Consider the following 19712-nt stretch of genomic DNA (forward strand, 5'->3'; position numbering starts at 1 on the left):
ATTGGCCTTTCTTAGTAGGATTTGTCTTATAAGGCACTATACGTGTAAATTTATCTCCTAATTCCAGTATAGGGACTATGCTGGTTGATGAGTCTACTTTTTTTAAGGTAGTATTTAATATAACAATAGCTTTCTATAAAATCTCTCATAGGAAAGTATACCTGTTAAGGTTTTTCTCTTCTGACTGGGAAAGGTAACTAGAGGCAAGCTATATAACTTTTCCACTTCAAAGAGGGTTTGTGGGGGAGAAATGGGGAGCAGTAATAATATTTTTTTTTGTCCTTTAAAAGTCAGAAACTGTATTAAACGAATGTTTTGAAATCTGGCTATTAAGTTTTTCCCGCTGTTCAGCTGCGTTTGTGTTTATACTAGAATGAGTTTACAGTGTTACCCAACAGTATTAATAGATTTCTCTTTCAGCTGCTGGTGACAGAAGTGGAGAGAGCCAGAAGCCAAGCAGGGCTGAGCAAAACAGCCCCCCAGAACTGGATGAGGTCGACATCGAGCCGTTTGCAGGCCCTGAGCTTGAAGAGGACGATTACTTAGATGTCGTTCCGCCCTCCCCTGAAGAAGAGCTGCCTTCCTTCTTGCCTTCTGTAAAAAGCGTTAGGTAAAACGAAGTTAATTGATAAAACTGTCTGTCTTTAGGATGATTTTAAAAAATACTAAAAAAGACATGAAACTAGCGCTTGTTAAAAAGTTACAGACTGGGTTGATTATGTCTGTTGCTTGGCAGGTTAACAGTTGACAGCTGCTATTAATGTTTTATGAAATACTTTTTGGTTTATGGCCAATGTTTAAGGTGGCTTTTGCTTCAGAAAAAGCAGAGTTATTTTTTCTTTCACAATGAGAGGGGAAAAAAATTACTGAAACAAGTTTATACACGTTGGCACATAGGATGAGTGACAAACTGCTCAGCTACCTGGATTTTAACTGTGTTTTCAGAAATTTAGTTATCTTTTAGACACATCTTAAATGTTGTTATTCTAAAAGATAAACTTCTCTTACAGATATCTGTAAATCAAGGCATTTCTGTGTTTTTAATGACTTTTTCCTTAATATTAGTAATATTTTCAAAGAATCTCCTGCTAGTGGAAGACCCACAGCTAGCAGCATTGAGTCCACACCTGGGAAGGTTGCCACAACGCAGCCTGTTGCTGAAAGTGATCCTAGTGCGGAGGATGCAGGTATGCGAAACGTTTTGAAGTGTTACGCTTCAGATATTGGGGATGGTTTGCAACTAATTCTTCTCCTGCGTATCCTGTGTAATCTGAGGGCATGCACGGGCAGTGACCGATGGGCACCAGGAAGCAGGGCACTGCGTCTCGTACAGGATTTTCAGATGTTATGTGTATGTTGTGTAGACTCAGGGGTGTTGTGTGGTCCTGATTCCGGCTTTCTCGGTACCAGTCTGGGATACCGCACAGATCTCCATTTCGGAATGTAAAAGCACAGATCGACCAAATCGATCCCGAAGTCAGCTACAGCACAAAGACACATCACTGTGAGCTGGAGCTGGGTCAGGGCTTCCGTTTGACTCCCGCAGATGCTGGCTTTGGGAAGTACTGAGCTAAAATGTTTGAGTTTCACTTGCAGAATGAAAAGTGACAAAGTGTAGGTGTGGCACAGCCTGGTTTTAAGCCTGCAGGTTCAGACTTTCCTCCCAAGATTTATAAAATTGTAGCTTATGGTACCATTCTACAGTGTCATTTAAAATGTTGTGTTTAGAAATGCTCAGAGCAGTGTTTTTATGTTTATGTTTAAATGATGCTGTTCTGAAAATCAGTTTAGTCAAGTTCTATGTCGTTTTTCATTAGTATACCTATAGCAAACTTCTGGTCAATGTGGACCGTTAGCTTGTTGCAAGAAACGCCCTGTTGACCACCGGGTAAATCGGAGTTAGGCAAGCGTAGCAGAGGCCAGAATTTGGTCTGAGGGATCACACCCCTGGCAGCAGCGGTTTGAGGTCCGGTGCAGTTCGTTGACGAAATCCAGATGGTTTGTGGGGGTGTACTAAATTTGAAAGGGAAGGTTATGAGGTGACAAATGCTGACTTTCATATGTGGGAGGTTTTCTATAGTACTTTTTAGACTAAAATTGCAATGTAATACTTTGATAAAATGTGTTTTAGTGTGTTTGGGGAAGGGTAAAGGTAAGCAAAACATGTAAACTTGAGTGGTTTTTTGGAAATAAGTTTGAAAGAACTGTGTTGGGTTTGGAATATAGATATGGATAATGAAAAGGCAAGGGCGAAAATATGTAGACTAGCTGAGTTTGTGCACACAGAAACAGTTTTTTTATGCAAATGGTCTTTTAAAAAATATATTGAAAGTAAATTATTTAGACTTATTTATTGCAATTTACTCTCTTGTTATATATTCTAATAAAAATTAATATTACTCCACGCTAAAATACACTCCATCTAACAGATAAGGGCTTGCATTTGGAACAGCAACTGTACGGCGTCATGGATGATATCTGTAAATTGGTAGATGCCATTCCGCTTCATGAGCTTAAGTTTCTGTCATGTGCAAAAGACCTTCTCCAGCAGAGAGATCTCAGGTACGCTGCAATGAGCAGCCTCCCGTGTTTCCACGCTCTGTGCTAAGCAGTGTCATGCCTGCAGGTGTCTCCATCACACTGAAAGATGATATGGAAGGATTTTTTTTAAAAGCTTAAAGTTACTGATCAAATGAAGAGAAAAAAAATCCAAAAAACCTGCTGAAAGTATTAACCATCCCAGTGTTCTGCCGGGAGAAAGGAGCCGGTTCCACATTCGGTCTGAGGCACAGGTAGTCCTGTATCTTTTCTCTGGGAGGTGACTAGCACCAGCTGCTTCCAGCGGAGCAGGGTGGTGCGATATAACCTGCCAGGTGTCATCCTGATTTCTTGTAACCGGAGGCATTAATTTAATGTTCTGTCTAAGAGACTCGCTATCACTGACTACAGTGGTTATGACTTCTCCTAATATCTGTGTACGTGTCATCTTTCAGTCTGATTGTTGCTGCTGCAATCTGCTGCTTCAACTTCTGCATAATCTGATGACACAATCTATAGACAAAGTATTGTGATTTGGGATTTCGTTTTGCTTTTTTACTGGACTTGGAGTATGTGCTTTTTCTGAACGTTCTCAGTAAAACTAATTTATTCTATTTCCTCTTATTACTGTAGTCAGATATAGTCTTTAGAAAGTACATAAAAACATCTATTGGTTCAAGTATATTTTTAATTTTTTAACTTCAGGTGCCTCCAAAGATTTTTATTTTATTTTTTATGCTCTACCTTGCCTGGATCAGTTCCTTGCTATTAGGAATTCTGTTATTTTATGTCTGCAGGGAAGATGATGTAATTTAGTAATTATTTTGTTCAACTGAGTTCTGGTATTATTCTCTCTTCCCTAGATTTGTTTGAAATATTTTTAAAATCTAGTGACACAGAATACGATGTAACCACCATATGTTAATATTTTTAATAGGAGAGAGACACAACTGTTTAATGTGTGGTGTAGAACTTGATACATCATTGCTTGTGACTAATTATTTTTTATCTTCTTCTTTCCCTTGCCATCTCTCCCAGGAGAAAATTGCTAGCTAATTCTGTCGGTTTGAACAAAAATAGCATAAACAACGCTTTTTCTAGAAATGGGAAGGCGTGTGTGGAGCGGGGCTCTCTTGCACGTCCTGGTACTGCTCTGTGTTCTGGCCCGAACGGGAGCTTCAGTTCTGACAGAAACTCGCCAAAATCCACCAACCTCCCATCTATGCGTTCTGGGACTGCTAATTCAAGCAATTTTTCTACTAAAAAAAATCAAACCTTGGATACCCCTTATGCTTCAAAGCAAAGTATTGAGGAGATCTCCTGCCCGGAAACTACAGCACTGTCTTCTTCCAAGGTAAATGGCAAAGATGGAGCTTCCTTCAACCTTCGTTCTGAGACGTCCTTCGACAGCAGCTGCTGTGAAAAACCAGGGGTGAAAACCAGTGGAAACTGTCATCTGCTGGAGAGGCTTCTTCCAAGCACAGCTCTGAAAGGTCAAAACACAGCTCCTAAAAAAAAAGGCATTCCTGCAGCAGACAGCTTAGGTATAAATGAAACGGACTTTGACCTCGATCACTTTGATATTGATGATTTTGATGAGGGCTGGGAGAATCCGGTGAATGTTTCGGCACCTGAGACGCCTTCTACGCCGCTGTATCAGCCCGTCAGGGAAGGGCCGCCTGCCAAATCGCTGTTGTCAAAGATAATGTCCAGAGCCAAAGGATCTGCTGTTGTATCAAGTCCTGCTGCTCCGAAATCAAGCTTCTTGATGGCAACAAAGAACCCTTCAGGTAAATTATGTTCATTAGGATTGCTGTCTTTCCCATTTAAAAATTTTATTTACTTATTTTTAAGCCTAAGGCTGAGTAACTTCCTGTAGATTACATCAACGCCTTTTGTTTCTATCGAAATGTCTTTTGGTTTCTTTTTCCAAAATCATCTTCTGCTTTTTTTTTTTTTTTTTCCTCCAAGTGATGCCAAACTACTTGAATATTTGTTTGCCATGCAAATTGAAGGCTGCTGGGAAGATGAAGCTGCTAAAACTGGAAACTAGAATGTTTCTGTGTTTTGATTCAATAATGACTCTGCAGTTCTTAATTCAAAGCGGTGCAACAGTTTTAGCTGTTTATGCAAAATGTTCAAAAACGGGCGCTTGCTGAAACCAACCTAATCCCTGTGGGGCACAGGGGAGGGTGGCTGTTAGTTGTGGTTACTGTAGGAATGGGTTGGTAAAGGGGAAGGTGAAAATGGTAACCCATTTCACTAGCTTCTCTGTCGTCGATTCAGCTAGCTCCTAGTTTTGGGTAACCACGAACAGGGAGCCTGTTAATAGTTGTTTGTGAAAAAATGAAGTTTGTTGGCGTAAGACTAGGCATTTTATACAGTCACGGGTGAGAAGCTTGTTTCCAGAGATTTGCATATAATCAAAAGTCACACTTTAGCTGGTCTTAGATTCTAGATGAATGCAATTTTTATTAGTAAGTCATTATTTGAATTGAAAAGGTTTAAAGGGCTGAAGTGGTGGCTAAGCCGTCTGTTACAGTGAAGCAGTTTTAAGTTGCAAGAGGAATAGTGCAACTTGATATTGTAACTTACTGTAAGTACATTTCTTTTGTCTACCAGATCTGCCGGTTAAAAACCCCGCACTAGAACGTTTCAGGGGTATGAAATTTTCCCATTCTGAAGGAATGATGAATATATTTCACAAGAAGTTTGGGTTGCACTGTTTTCGGACAAATCAGCTGGAGGCCATCAATGCTGCTCTTCTGGGTGAAGACTGTTTCATCTTAATGCCCACCGGTATGTCTCTCCAAAGGCCACGCAGCTGCAGGCTCTTGAGGTCTGGCGCATGCTTGAGAAATAAAGACCTGCAGCTCCTTTTGCGAGGCCTGCAACGAGATTTTCTCTTTGTGCCTTTGTGGAGGTGGTGATAAACTGTGCTGCTTGAATTCTGCGGCTGCAAGATTTCTGGAATATTGTACGCGCTGTGGTGTTTTGAATGAGGTGATTGAATTTCTGCCTGCCGTAATACTTCACATAACAACTCCTCCTTATCCTAGAGGTATCATATTAAAGGCAGTCATTGGCAAAAGTTCATTGTTTCTGAGAGTGCTGTAAGATGGGAAGTAAGAAATAGGTCTCCCCTCTTCCACTCCTCCAAACTCTCTCCCTCTCCTCCTAGTATCTAACATTTGTTGTGTTCTGTTTAATCCTTACAGGTGGTGGTAAAAGCTTGTGCTACCAGTTACCAGCGTGTGTCTCTGCTGGAGTCACTATTGTCATCTCTCCATTGAGGTCGCTGATAATAGATCAGGTTCAGAAACTGAAGACTTTGGATGTAAGTTCAAACAGCTTACTTTATTTAGTTAAACTGCAGATAAGCGAATTAGAAATCTGAAATTCTACAGAAAATCTTACGTCTCAAGTATAAATGGCAAAAATTGGTTAGATGGAAACTGTAAAAGACACACAAAGTTGCCTAGGAAGAACTAAATTAGATGAACTAGAATACCTTGGCAGTCTAACTGCTAAATTTGTTGATGCTTGTGTGCATTTGTTATTGGAGCTTAGTTTTCAAGTACAGATGCCTGATTCTTGGATTCTGAGAGTTGTATTTAGACACTTAAATAGGAGCAGGCTGGCTGTGTAGCAGAAAAAAGCACTAACAGTTCCTGAGCTAGGACGGTTCTGGAGGTGCTAAGCATTTCTGGAAAAGTGATACACAGAGAAAAGAAATGCAGGTGCAGAAGATGTGTGTCCCTGAGGTTGACCACTTCTGACGTGTGCTTGCATCAGAGAAGTGTCTTTTTCATCCTCGATGTCTTGTTGAGATTGAGAGATCGGGGAAACAAAGGCGGATAACATGTTTTAGGGCAAAAATATAGAGATGTTTTAGGCTATGAGACCGAAGGGACTATGATGCAGGGGTCTGAAGCTCAGACAAATCCTTCTCTCATCAAGTACAGTTTTTGATAGCCTGAGTAGCCAGGGCCCTCAAGTGGTTGGCTGCCATTTAGTGACTATTGCACAACGCTGCGCTTTGGCCACACTTCGCTCCCTCTGGCACTGTGGGGTGCCATGGCTGTAAAAGCCAGTCAAACTGACGCTGGCTCTGGGGATTTGTAGCTGCAGAAGGAATTTCCTCTGCAGAGCTGCAGCTACCTCTTGCGAGAGGAAGAGGAGAGCAGGCAGAATTGCCTCTGTTGGTGTGACCTGTTCTTACACCACTTTCGTCCTTAGGATCTAATTCCTTTGTTACTATTCAGCATGAATTGTAAGTTATACTTTCATATTAAATTGAGGTTTCAAGTTGTACTCAATCTCCTCTGATGCAATGCTCTTCTCTGTTTGTGGGCGCTGTTACTGAGGGCGTTATCATGTTTCTGTGCTTCTTGGAAATTTTCTTTCTTATCTTAAGATCTCTGTTTTCTGAATTGAATCTTGAACTTACAGCATATTGAGCCATAAATAAACGTCACATCTGTTTTTCTTATTGGAAAGAGAGTTCAAAGAAAGCAGACAAATCCCCGAAGTCAGCTATTGGTCTGTTGGTGGAATTGGGAGCAGAAGAATATAATTTGGTTTATAGTCTTTTGGTTTTATCGTAAGAAAAATTCTGCGATGTCTACAGTATGGTGGGGGTTCAAATGTTATCTGTAATTACACAAAGAAGCATTGAAAATGTTTTGTTTGCTGCGCATAGTAAATGCATATACTTTTTAATCTGGTTTATAACTAGATGTAGAACTATATTTGGAGATGCTTCTGTTTTGTGCATATTAAAACTTAATATGTTTGGGGTTTTTTTTAATATAGATTGCTGCAACATATCTGACTGGGGATATAACAGATGCTGGTGCTTCAAAAATATATATGCAATTGTCAAAAAAAGATCCTGTAATAAAGCTTCTGTATGTTACCCCCGAGAAGGTTTGTATTTAATTTGAATTGTAAAATCATAGCCGCAACAAGAGGTGGATTGCTATGCAGTATTAAAGGGGAAACACTGAATTTAGCCTAGGCTTCTGCGGAAAAATATTGCTAAACATTTTTTCAATAATTCACTAACTCTGTACAGATTGTAACTAATTTCAATCCGTAATTAACCAAGAATGAGAACTGAGTACGTCTGTAAAATTTAAATTTTTAAAACAAAAGCCCCATGCCCATCCATTTCAATAGATCTTACTACATATTAGTGGCTGATTGCTGTCAAGTAGCTATTAAAATCTAGACTACTATCAGTAGGAGAACACGGGGAAAAATATGTAACTGTCAAGGTAATAGGTGATTGTCAAAAGATTGCCTTGTACTTAATTATATGTTGTCTTTCAAAATTACGTTATTCTACAAGAGCTTTGTAAGAGGGGTCTGTTTAGGGTGCTGATTATGTTTCTTTTTTCAGCATTGTCTTTCCTTGTCTTTGGTGACATAAGTCATTTAAATTTACTGAGATTGTGGGACCTCTGGACAGATGATCCTAGAACCTTGTGGTAACCCCACACCAGCTGCTTTGTTGCCAATGAAAATGCCATCTTCTTTATGCCTCCAGGCTTTACCTGTGCAGTCAAGATTAACTCTGCAGTGCAGAACAGTTGTTTCTGTATTCTCAGTCAGGTAGGGCGACACTTTGCTCTGTTAGTTTGCTTCCTAATGCCACTGGTGGATGCGTACCTAGGTTTGTGCAAGCAGCCGACTGATGTCAGCCCTGGAAAATCTCTACGACAGGAAACTCCTCGCGCGTTTTGTCATTGATGAGGCCCACTGTGTCAGCCAGGTAAAAACCTCGATTTAATTTTCAAAATGGCAAAGGACTTAGTTGGAGCATCTTACTCAGTTACACTTAAATTTTGTTTTTAAACTAGTGGGGTCACGATTTTCGACAAGACTACAAACGACTGAATATGCTCCGCAAGAAGTTTCACTCTGTTCCTATGATGGCTCTTACTGCCACTGCTAACCCCCGAGTACAGAAGGATATTCAGAATCAGCTTGAGATGCTAAAACCACAAGTGTAAGTTGTTTCTGAAACTATTTGTGCTGCAGAAATTTTGAGTGGAAAACTTAGTAAAGTAATAAAAGCATTACGGATCCATCTGGAATACTTACGTAGTTGTAGCTGATTAAATGAGAATGTATGCATGGGATTTAATGTGAGTTATAGGCAAAATATTGAAGTAAGAAGGAAAAAAACTTAGCAAACTCTTCCTTGCATGATTAAGGAAGCTGTTTAATAGAAAGTAACATCATAAAATTTTCCATGTCAGTGACAAAATGCACAAGTTGTATTTTTAGGGTGCTTTTCATGAGACTGCTGGAAAACTGCAAAAGCTGGAAGTGTTTTTTAATTAGCACTGACAGTAACATAGATAATGAGGTACCATTGGGCCTGGATTGTACTGTAGTGTTTTCATTGTACATGGAAATGGAATTTCTTATTTTAGAAATGTATTTTAGGGTAGAAGGAGGAAGGTGACACTATATTTTGCAAATTTGATCAGTCAAATGTGGATGCAAGTATTCAAAAGGAAAATGAAGGCGAGGCAAATCACCGTGTGTGGGTTTGGTTTATGGGCATTTCTTCCTTCTACATAGTGCCATGTAGCTTTGTTTTTGTCACACCACAGGAAAAATGCAGGAATTTTAGACCCAAAGTGTGGGTGATGTGAATCTCCATGAACATAGTGGAACAGTAATTCCTTTGCAGATAATGCAGAACAAATAGTAATTAGTGGAATTTGGGACGTTTCAGTCAATACCTAGCTTGCTGAAAGTATTATTGCACCATAAAGCTTACGAGCACCCCTGAACTGTCATGTTTTAGGTTTACAATGAGCTTCAACAGGCATAACTTGAAATATGATGTATTGCCCAAGAAGCCAAAGAAGGTGGCAATGGATTGCTTGGAATGGATTAAAAAATACCATCCACGTGAGTACTGAGCAGTATAGTGTGCTTGCATGTATTTTTGTGAACTACTTATGAAGGCAGGAAAAGCGTTTTTAATGCTGTAAACCCCCCAAACTCATGCCTTTCTGTAAGAGACTAATAGATTTACAAGAAAAACACATTGGAGGCAAAATGCTGTTATTGATATGGGAATCAGATTTATGGGCATCCTCAAGTTAAGAGTTAAATTGATGGAAGAGTACACTATGGTAATGCTCTTGAGTAATTGTTCTGGAGGTTGCCAGACCTTTTAGCATCGTGTCTTCAGAGTATCAGGGTCACATGATATCCATCCTGTTTTAATTGTTTAATTCTGTTGGTCTGCTTGTCTGTGGTTCCCCTTGAAGATACCTTCCAAGATTCCTATCTTTCTAGGCTTTCCTTTGGAGTCCCGCTGCTGGAAGCTGACTACACCAAGCTCGCTCCATGGCTTCTCTAGTGCTGTAACCCAGCAGATCATTGACTAAACCACTCTAGCTCTTGATTTATGTAGTTCTTTATTCATGTATTTTAAATCCTAAGATTGCATAGTACTGAGCAGGAAAACTTTTCTTGATTCCGCCTTGCCAAAAAAACCCAGAAAATTGGGTGAGGAGAAACTAACAAAACATCTGATATTAATAAAATTACTTTTCTTTATTATTAAGCAGTTATTGCAGTACAGTTACCAACCTCTGCCTATTGGAATAGATGTATATGCTTGACAGGCATGACTGTTAAGCAAGTGAAAGGGAATAAGGCTGTATTGTAGCACAAACCCTTTTATATATTTGCAGATGACTCTGGAATAATTTATTGCCTTTCCCGTCACGAATGCGACACAACAGCGGCTATTCTGCAGAAGGAGGGTCTTGCTGCACTTTCCTATCATGCTGGCCTCGCTGACTCCAACAGAGATCTCGTACAAAAGAAGTGGATTAATCAAGAAGGATGCCAGGTAAAAGAAAAGCAACTGGAGGAAAAAAGTGAATAGAATTTAGAGCCCTTTTATCCCTCTTGGCCTAGTAAATGAAAGTAAAGTTGTGTAACGTTATTGCCAAATCGAATGCAGTATTAAATAACTGATCCAAACAGATCTGCCAAAACAAACGCTTTAGCCATCTTTTTAGTAGAAATTTTACAAATGAAAAACTGCAGCACTGCACCAAGGTAGGATACACCAGGAGGAAGGAACTGAGCAGTACAAGGCTTCTGAAACAGCTCTAGGCACACTGCCGAGTCATGTATTGAGACTCAAATTGGGAGTTTTCCCTTTGTCTGGAACAGCTCTTCTGAAAAGAGAGGTGGTTTTTCTACTTTTTACTTGTCTTAGTGTTACAATTGAAATTCTAGGTTCTGCACAGTTTCATAATCCGATCGCCTGTCTGCTTTCGGTGCAGAGTGCTGCATGAATAAGTTTCATAACTCTGTGTAACAAATTGTTATTTCCTTCCTAGGTTATATGTGCAACAATTGCCTTTGGAATGGGAATTGATAAACCTGACGTGCGCTATGTTATCCATGCCTCTCTTCCTAAATCCGTAGAAGGTTACTATCAAGAATCTGGCAGAGCTGGACGGGATGGTGAAATGTCTCACTGTCTGCTCTTCTACAGCTACAGCGATGTAACCAGGCTTAGAAGGCTAATACTAAGTGAGTTCCCATGTCTGTAACTTAATGAAGACCATATTAAAGAAGTCCCTTAGTCACTGATCTCGGTTTCATTTAGACTGTTGTTTTCTCATCGAGAAGTGCCATATGTAGTATGATATTGCAAAGGTGGGGGAACTGTGCATCTTTGAATGGTTTTCTGTAATAAAAGACTTTTGTCGCTTGTACTTAATTTTGGCCAAAAACATTTTGCTTAATGACATATCCATCTCTTCATTCTTGTTATTCTAGTCTTCTTTCCCTTCTCCATTCTTTAAAATTTTAAAGGTAAAATCTGTCCTAGGTTACTTCTGTACTAATCTTTTTTTAAGCAAAAAAAAAAGGTTGTGTTTTGTCTATCTGATAATACATAAAAATGCAGAGGCGCAGATTTAACAAATACAATTGAATTTATTGCATTTCAGTGGAGAAAGATGGAAACAGTCACACAAGACAGACCCACTTTAACAACCTGTACAGTATGGTGCACTACTGTGAGAATGTAGTTGATTGCCGGAGAATGCAGCTTTTGGCCTACTTCGGGGAAACTGATTTTAATCCCACCTTCTGTAAAGATCACCCAGAAGTAACTTGCGATAACTGCAGTAGACAGAAGGTAAAAATCATAGCTCTTATTTATAGCATTGTTAAACTGATTTTGCATTTAGCTGCATTAAAAAATGGTTACGTGACATTTGGGAAGGCAAATGGAGAAAACGAGTAAAGTGTCTTGTATTTTTGTGATGCTGGATGCTTCGAATTATTTCCAAGGTTTAACCTAGAGTAGAATTACACAGACTATCCACGGACTTAGGATGCTCCTATTTCTGTCAGAGGGGGACTAGGGAGGTGTAAGGATGTTCCTTAGTGTCTGTTTTCTTGGCTACAGAGCTTATAGGAGGCAGGAGCTGAGATAACATCCACCGGAATGGCTACGGGCAAGTCCCTTCAACTGCGTATTCTGATGTTTTCAATGCAGCTTTGTGATGCCAGGGTAGCAGGAGTGCCGTGCTAGGAGGCATTTTCTGCCTGAGGTGGGCCAAAGACTAGGGTTTGTGCGTCAAGGATTGAAGCAAACTTGTTAGTGGCACGAACAGGAGCAGAAGAGAAGATAGTTGTTGAAGCCGACAGGGAAGGGTTACTGGTCTCTATAAACCAGATCAGTTTATACTGATGAGATTGCTTCTCAGTCCTGTATTTCAAGCATTACCGTACATAGCTGTGATCGTAACAAAATTTGACTAAAATAATGCATATTCGGCCCAGTCTTCTCATTTTAATGCATATTCGAAGTGTAAGTTCTAGTGCATGGCAGCAGAATAATTATGGGAATGCTTTCCAAATGATTTACCTTGATTACCAGTATTCACACAGCAATCTTGCAGCTCACTCCATAGGATTAACACAACAGAGATTATATAAGTCAGTTGGTATGTATGGTTGCATTTTTCAGGGTATTATCAAATGCAGAATTCCTGGGACTATTGTATCGCTGTAGGTGTACGAACTAGAAAATCGCTATTTCTCTGTTTGGAACAAAATGAATTTTTGACTGGAAAAAGGTCAATAATGAAAAACAAAGTTGTCAGTAACAACTTGCGTTAGGACAGAACCACATAACATTTCCTCATCAAGTCTATTTTAATAGGATTACAAATCAAGAAATGTAACAGATGAGGTGAAGAGCATTATAAGATTTGTACAAGAGCATTGCGGACAAATGGGACAAATAAATGGAAAGAGAAATACAGGTTCTGGAAGATACACATTGAATATGATGGTAGACATTTTCTTAGGTAAGTACTGTGCGTCCAGAAACACCACCTAAATAGACTTGCTGCATAAATTCCTGACTAAGTATCAGGAGGTCTGTGCAATACTGGCAGTGGTTTAAAAGAAGATACATTTTGCAGAATTATTCTTCACAGGAATCTCTTGGTGGTAAACGATCCAAAATAAATGGAACCAAAGCTTTAATCTGTTTCAGGTTGCTATAGTGATAATATTAGTTTTCTGGTGGCACTTGGAGTTTCTGTTGCTTAAATGTGTTTTTTAATGCGCACAGACTATGGAACACCCTTGGGAATCTTCCACAGGTCTGTAAGTCCATACGTACGTAGACTTTCTAATAGCAGGCTAATCCTGTGATTTCTGTTGCACAGGTACAAAGAGTGCGAAGATTCAGTCTGGAATATTCGGGAAGGGAGCTGCCTACTCAAGGCATAATGCTGAGAGACTCTTTAGAAAACTGGTCTTGGACAAGATTCTGGATGAAGACTTGTATATCACAGCTAATGACCAAGCAGTAGCATATGTCATTCTAGGACAGAAAGCTCAGGCTGTGCTAGATGGATCACTACAGGTGTGTAACAATATTTATTTTTTTCCTCTAATGCATTGTTTCAAGGGATGTGCTACAGTTTTTATGTAGCATATACCCTAGGATAGTCTGAACATGGTTTGCCTACCAGCTGAGGTGCAGGAACTAATCTTTAGCAGATGGAGGGAACAGAATTCAACAAGCATGATTTCTAGTCCAGTATTCTAATAACGTTGTGAGGCAAAAGGTGAGTTTGAGAGGATTGGAGAGGATGAAGTCTTTCTCTTCTTCCCCTGTCCATCGGATTCCAGCTTGAGAAGAAAGGAAAGTTACAACCAACACAGAAAAAGCTAGCTAAGAAAAAAAGAAGGGACAGCACTGCCTTCTCCTGCATTTTCTGCTCTATTTTTTTCAGTCATTGGTGAGCTCTGATGGAAAACGCACTTCAGGAAGGTCACAGAACCAGTCCCAGAATTGCTTGAGGCAATGTTGCCTCTGTGTTAGTGCTGTGTTTGGAGAAGAGCCCTCAGCGTTAGGCCTAGTGACCTGTTTAAAGCTAGCTGTAAACTGGGTTCTCAGGGTTTTTCCTGGTGTTGTGTATATCCTACTAGTTCTTTGTAGAAGAAGCTTAGGGGTGTTGACTAGCCTGAAAAAAAAAATAAAATTAGAAGTGTACCCTAGGTAAATAGGGTTTTTTTGGTCCATCAAAGAATACTTTGGTTTCCTTCACTGTTTTCCTGTGTTATCAATCAATCTTCTAATGATGGCTCTGCAGTAACTCCCCTGACAGAAGTTATCGATTGGCTTATTTTAACAGGTGGAGTTTCATGAAACAGAAAGTGCCAGTGCCATCAGAAAGCAAAGGGCTTCCGTGGCAAAAGTGTCGCAGCGGGAAGAGATGGTTAAAAAGTGCCTTGGGGAACTTACAGACACGTGCAAAACACTTGGGAAAGTCTTTGATGTGCATTACTTCAATATTTTCAGTACTTCCACTCTAAAGAAAATAGCAGGTAAAGTCAGCTTTTTGTCACTTGGAACCCGTCGGCAGTGGGACGCATGGGCACTTGTAGCCTTTTCTGATGGAAAATCTCCAGTTTCTAAGATCTAGGGAGAACGGGTTTAAGTATGCAGAACTGAGCGAGTCCTATGGAAGCGTATATTCCCTGGAGCTGCAGTTTATGCTGTAGCAGTCCTGCCGGATAAGTACAAGAGCCACCCAAGTAATCATACTGCAAAACAAACTTTGAAGCATTTGAGAGAAAACTTTTGGACCAGTTTTTGTGCTAACCAACTAGAAGCAAATCTGCTTGAAAAAAAGGCTTACTTCCTTAAGGACTTAATGCAGGGGGTGGCACTAAAAGGAATTAATTTCCTCCAGAATACCACGATCTCTCTTTAAAAAAGTTAGTTTGTTTGACATGTCTAATTGGTACTTCGTTACATTACAGAAACCTTGTCATCTGATGTGGAGGTTTTACTGCAGATTGATGGTGTCACAGAAGATAAACTGGAAAAATATGGTGCAGAAATAATTAAAGTGATGGATAAATACGCTGAATGGACCATGCCAGGTTTAGTATACTTTGCACTTAAATGTGTACTTTCCTGTTGAATACCCTTCTCTTCTCCTCTATCAGAAATTTCACTCAAAGGTTACCTTGTTTGAAAAACAAATAACTAATTCTTGCAGCTTAATAATTACGAAAAGGGAGCAATTGCACATTTTCAGAACATACAAAGGTCTTTGCTATCTTCTCACTCGTTAAATTCAGCACCTCTCTGAAAGGCTAAAAAAGGAAAATGAGGACTAAGCAGACTGCTCTGCTCCTAAACTATTAGTTATTGGGATTTATGTAATATGCTTAGTTATAATAAGAATTCTGACCTTAAAGCACCTCCTGCATATTTTTACACCTGCATCTACTACGTATGGGGTAACGTCGTCGCCTGGCAGATAATCAATAACTACGACCTTTTATTTTTCATAGTAATTGAGGTCAGCAAGTTCAGGTCTTCACTGACTAACCCTTGCTCAAATGGGGAGAACTCTCCAAGCTAGGTGTGGGGAGAAAAAAAAAGCTATCAGGTGAGAATGGTACTATTGGTAGTGTTTTACAATGCCTTGCACAGCTCTCACCTTATATACAAAGTTCAGCTCAGTGGAGGATTGAGCCCCAAGACTAGTAAATCTGGTAACTTCACCACTGGGGGTTGCAGCTTTAAAGTGATTCATGTTTACACATAAGGAGGCGGTGCTTTCATACACTGCAACGGGAATAAATGCATCTCTACAAACCTGATTGTTTAAGTACTTTATTCTACTGCCTGTGCAAAGAATCACGTCCCTCTTGATCACGACTGATTGAGAAGGAGCTCTTGGCTCCCTGAGCCTTTCAGTGTCTCCTGACGCTGCTTTTAAAAACAAGTGCCGCATTTGAGTGTAGTATTTATGGTATATTCCATAATTCTTTCCAGATGACACGGGGAAGAGAGTGTGAGGGCAGAAGGCCCACTGTTACCAAAATAGTTTAGAAAAGAAGCCAACCTAGAGAAAATAGGACTGCCCAGTATTCTTTTGTGTCATGAGATAAAGCAAGGACAGAAGGCAATTTTGGCTTACACCAACTTACCAAACACCTTTAGCTGAGCCTGGAGCGCCACCAGGATGAAGGCAGTGCAAAGGAGGTTTTGAAAAGCAAGGACAGCGGTTCTGGTACAGTCAGTGTGTTCTGACTGACAGTTCTGACTGCCCCAAGTGATGTCTTGATTTCTTAACTCGCTGTATGTCTGCAGAAGATGCTGCCTACCAAAGTGTGGACACAGCTGCGGGAAGCACTGGCACACCTGAGAGCGATGAAGAAGCAGAAGATAGAGTTACAACCTCAAGCTATTTTTGCAGTAATGCAAACCAAAGAAGGAAAAGGAAAAGGCCGCCAAACTTCAGAGAATCAAAGAAGAAAAAGACAAGTTATGGTGGTAGCCAGCAGTTTCATGCCAAAGGGTACGTTGCTTGTGGTAATTTGTAATTTTTCTTTGTCCCAAACGGCATAATGATGATCCCAGAACTGCACTGTAAGCCTACTGCGTTTTCTTGAGTAAGTATGGGCTTTAAGAGTGGCATTAAAATTATCCAGGCATCTGGTGACAACTGCTCTACTTTGGTTTTCTAGCATTTTCTGGTTAAAAAGCTCCTGGTAAGAAAGGATATTTAACAGTTCTCCTTTGTTTCTTACTCGACTGCCACAAGCTAAGCAGTGAGACTAAATTTCAGTGTGCTGCCATAACCGTTATTAGCAGGCTGACTGGATTCTGGGCTTGGAAACGTAAAGACAGCTTGAAACTTTGAAGATTTGACGCAATATTTGAACTTTGGTTCCCAGTCCCTTCTTAATGCAGAACTTCTCTCTCCCGTTGTACCATACAAGGCAAGGCCTGCAGTAAGACCGTAACGTTTGGATCCAGCAGTCTCGTTGGTCTTGACCTTCTCAGGCAGGTCCACCACCAAACTATCACAGGGTGATGAAGGAGCCAGGCTGGGCCTCATCCTTTGAGTCCATGACCTTATTTTAGCAGTTCGTGTAGTTATTAGTCTAGTAACTCAGTTTGCGCTGAATGTCCACACTTCAAAACATGATGATTAATCAGTGCTGAAAGGGAATGAATGAAAAAGGAGAAGCGTTTGGAGAAATTCCACCTTCCCCAAACCCTCTTTAAAAACAGGGGTGGGGGATGCGTGTGCGGCATTAGAAAACTTGAGCAGTAAGTTCTTATTTGGGTTTTATAGTCGTGCCTTTTAAAGGTTTGCTGTGCCCACAGCTTGCCTTGCACAAAAAGGAAGTAAATTAAAGTTGTCTTACTGTGGTATGGTCAGGTTACTTAATCCCTCAGCCTAGATATTTCACCTCGCTTGGCACATGAGATAGAGAACATGAGGTACAAAAGAGCAGTTATGCGAACAACCCATGTCTTGCATTTCTGAAATAATTCTTCAAATGGGATTATATTGACTCTGTAAGTGTCACAGAAATTGCATTATCTTTCAGCCGGGAGGAGTTCAGGCCATTCGGAAGAGTAGCTCTAAATGGTACTAATGTCTTCTCCAAAACACTCTGTAAAATCCCCACCTGAAGAGTCATACCTGAATTTTAAAGACTGTTAGGTTTTATTGGTATATTAACTACTTACATTTTACTGCTTTAACGTTGCATTCATCAGAAAAGAGAAAATACGGTCTGCTTCATTCAAACTCATTGCTTTCTGCTGTCTGCTCTTTCCAAGGATGTCTCCTGCTCTGCCCTGTTTTTCCTCATTCTGGTCTTTGTTTTTTGTAGCAAATAGCCATTCCCAGCTCAGTAGGGTTTACTCCCACCCTTTTCACCTTCCAATCTACTAAAATATTAGTCATTAAATGCTGTTGACCCTGAGCTGTCACTTAATGTTGATACTCTAATTGGATTAATAGGAGTCAGGTTGGTTCAGCATTCTCTGTCCCTGTTTCAGGCTGATTTTCGCCCTTAGGCAGATGCCAGAGCAACAGCCACACTTGATTAACATTTCAAAGGTATTTTTTCAGCCATGTGTATTTAAAAAAAAAAACAACAAACAAACCACCAAACAACAAAACAACACTTTTTTTAAAATGGAAGCATAATCTTCCATAAAATCGAATGGTGGTATCTGTGTAAGTATACCATGGGCGCAGGGAACATGGCAAGTAAAGCAGATGTTTGACACGCACCTTCTCTACGTTTTGCAGTGGTTACAGCAAGTACCGAAGGACCGGAAGGCGCTCTGGCTCAAAGGCTCCAGCCTCATCCGCCTACAGTTCATCGTGCAGTATTAGTGCCACGCAAGGAGCTGCTGGAAGGCTGGGGATTATGGCACCACCGAAACCCAAAACCAGACAATTCCTTCAGCCTTCATATTCGGTATTGTAGCTAGGCAGATGTAAATACTGTATCATAGCAAGCCCTGAAAATGATGTAATCATTGTTTATTGAATCTTTGTTTCATTTGCTAAATCTCCTGAGACTTGTACATTTGTCAAGTACAAAAACCTCACATTAAATAAATGTTTTTATACTCATAAGCTTATTTCACCCTTTCTTTCTACTATAAACAAACAAGAGTTCTGACTGGTTCTAGAAACCCTGCTCTTTCTGGGAAAGTAATCCTGTCAGCCTGCTTTCCAGCTACCACAGGATACACTTGAGACCACACATCAAAAGCGAGTACTGGAACCGCGCATCCCAAAGCTGTGGTTGCCTCTGTTCTTCTCCCTTGCTAGTTGCGCAAGTACTTCAGAGCTCGGTAGCTGAGCTGCTCTTCTGAAAGTGTAAGTCTTGGGATGTTCTCCTGAGGTAGAAATTATGATTAACATTTGGAAGTTTCCAATGTTCTTCCCCAGGCGCTGGGGCTGGAGAGCCTCCTGAGAGTGCCAAGCCCTGCCCCAGCTGTGCTTTTTGCAGTTGTGCATTTTATTTCCTATTTTAACTTTTTAAAAACCCCTGATCTTGTCACAGCCACAGTGAAGGGCCCTCGCCTTCCACTTTCCTGCCTTGCACAAGGCAACCCAGGTGGGTTCAGCTGAGGGGCTCAGAGGTGCACTGTTGGTACACGTGTGTCCTCTGCAGCGCCGGGGCAGGACAGCCCTTCGCTCGCTTGACTGGAGCAGAGGATTTCAGCAGCTCTTTCTGGGCAACGAGTCTGTGATGGCTGGTTTTGTGTGTTTTATAATGCATTTTGCAAGCATTCAGACCGTTTCAATTAACCTCACTGTTGAAAATGTTCACTTTTTCTCTTCTGTGTAGCGTGTATTTGTGGAGCATAACCACATCACTCTTTGCCACCCATGGTCTATCAGAATCACCAAATGGTTTGGGCTGACTGGAGCAGAGGATTTCAGCAGCTCTTTCTGGGCAACGAGTCTGTGATGGCTGGTTTTGTGTGTTTTATAATGCATTTTGCAAGCATTCAGACCGTTTCAATTGACCTCACTGTTGAAAATGTTCACTTTTTCTCTTCTGTGTAGCGTGTATTTGTGGAGCATAACCACATCACTCTTTGCCACCCATGGTCTATCAGAATCACCAAATGGTTTGGGTTGGAAGGGACCTTGAAGATCATCTCGTTCCCCCCCTGCCCTGGGCAGGGCCACCTCCCCCCAGCCCAGGTTGCTCCAAGCCCCGTCCAACCTGGCCTTGAACACCTCCAGGGATGGGGCAGCCACAGCTTCTCGGGGCAACCTGCCCCAGGGGCTCACCGCCCGCACAGGGAG

At 40.8% G+C, this 19712-nt stretch overlaps 1 protein-coding gene across 1 annotated transcript; it reads left to right on the forward strand.

The window, feature by feature from the left end:
• Positions 1-440: 440 nt before the first annotated feature.
• On the forward strand, positions 441-18372 carry BLM (Bloom syndrome, RecQ helicase-like). Its single transcript, XM_009881149.1, has 19 exons — positions 441-610; positions 1066-1187; positions 2430-2562; positions 3577-4328; positions 5161-5337; positions 5757-5875; positions 7354-7467; positions 8216-8314; positions 8403-8551; positions 9362-9468; positions 10263-10423; positions 10923-11118; positions 11541-11731; positions 12764-12911; positions 13278-13477; positions 14253-14445; positions 14884-15006; positions 16229-16436; positions 18192-18372. The coding sequence occupies exons 3-19, from the start codon at positions 2468-2470 to the stop codon at positions 18370-18372; spliced, it is 3213 nt and encodes a 1070-aa protein (XP_009879451.1). The 5' UTR covers positions 441-610; positions 1066-1187; positions 2430-2467.
• Positions 18373-19712: the final 1340 nt, after the last annotated feature.

The sequence above is a fragment of the Charadrius vociferus genome, unplaced genomic scaffold (assembly GCF_000708025.1).
Source record: "Charadrius vociferus isolate BGI_N301 unplaced genomic scaffold, ASM70802v2 scaffold623, whole genome shotgun sequence".
Classification (NCBI taxonomy): Eukaryota; Metazoa; Chordata; class Aves; order Charadriiformes; family Charadriidae; genus Charadrius; species Charadrius vociferus.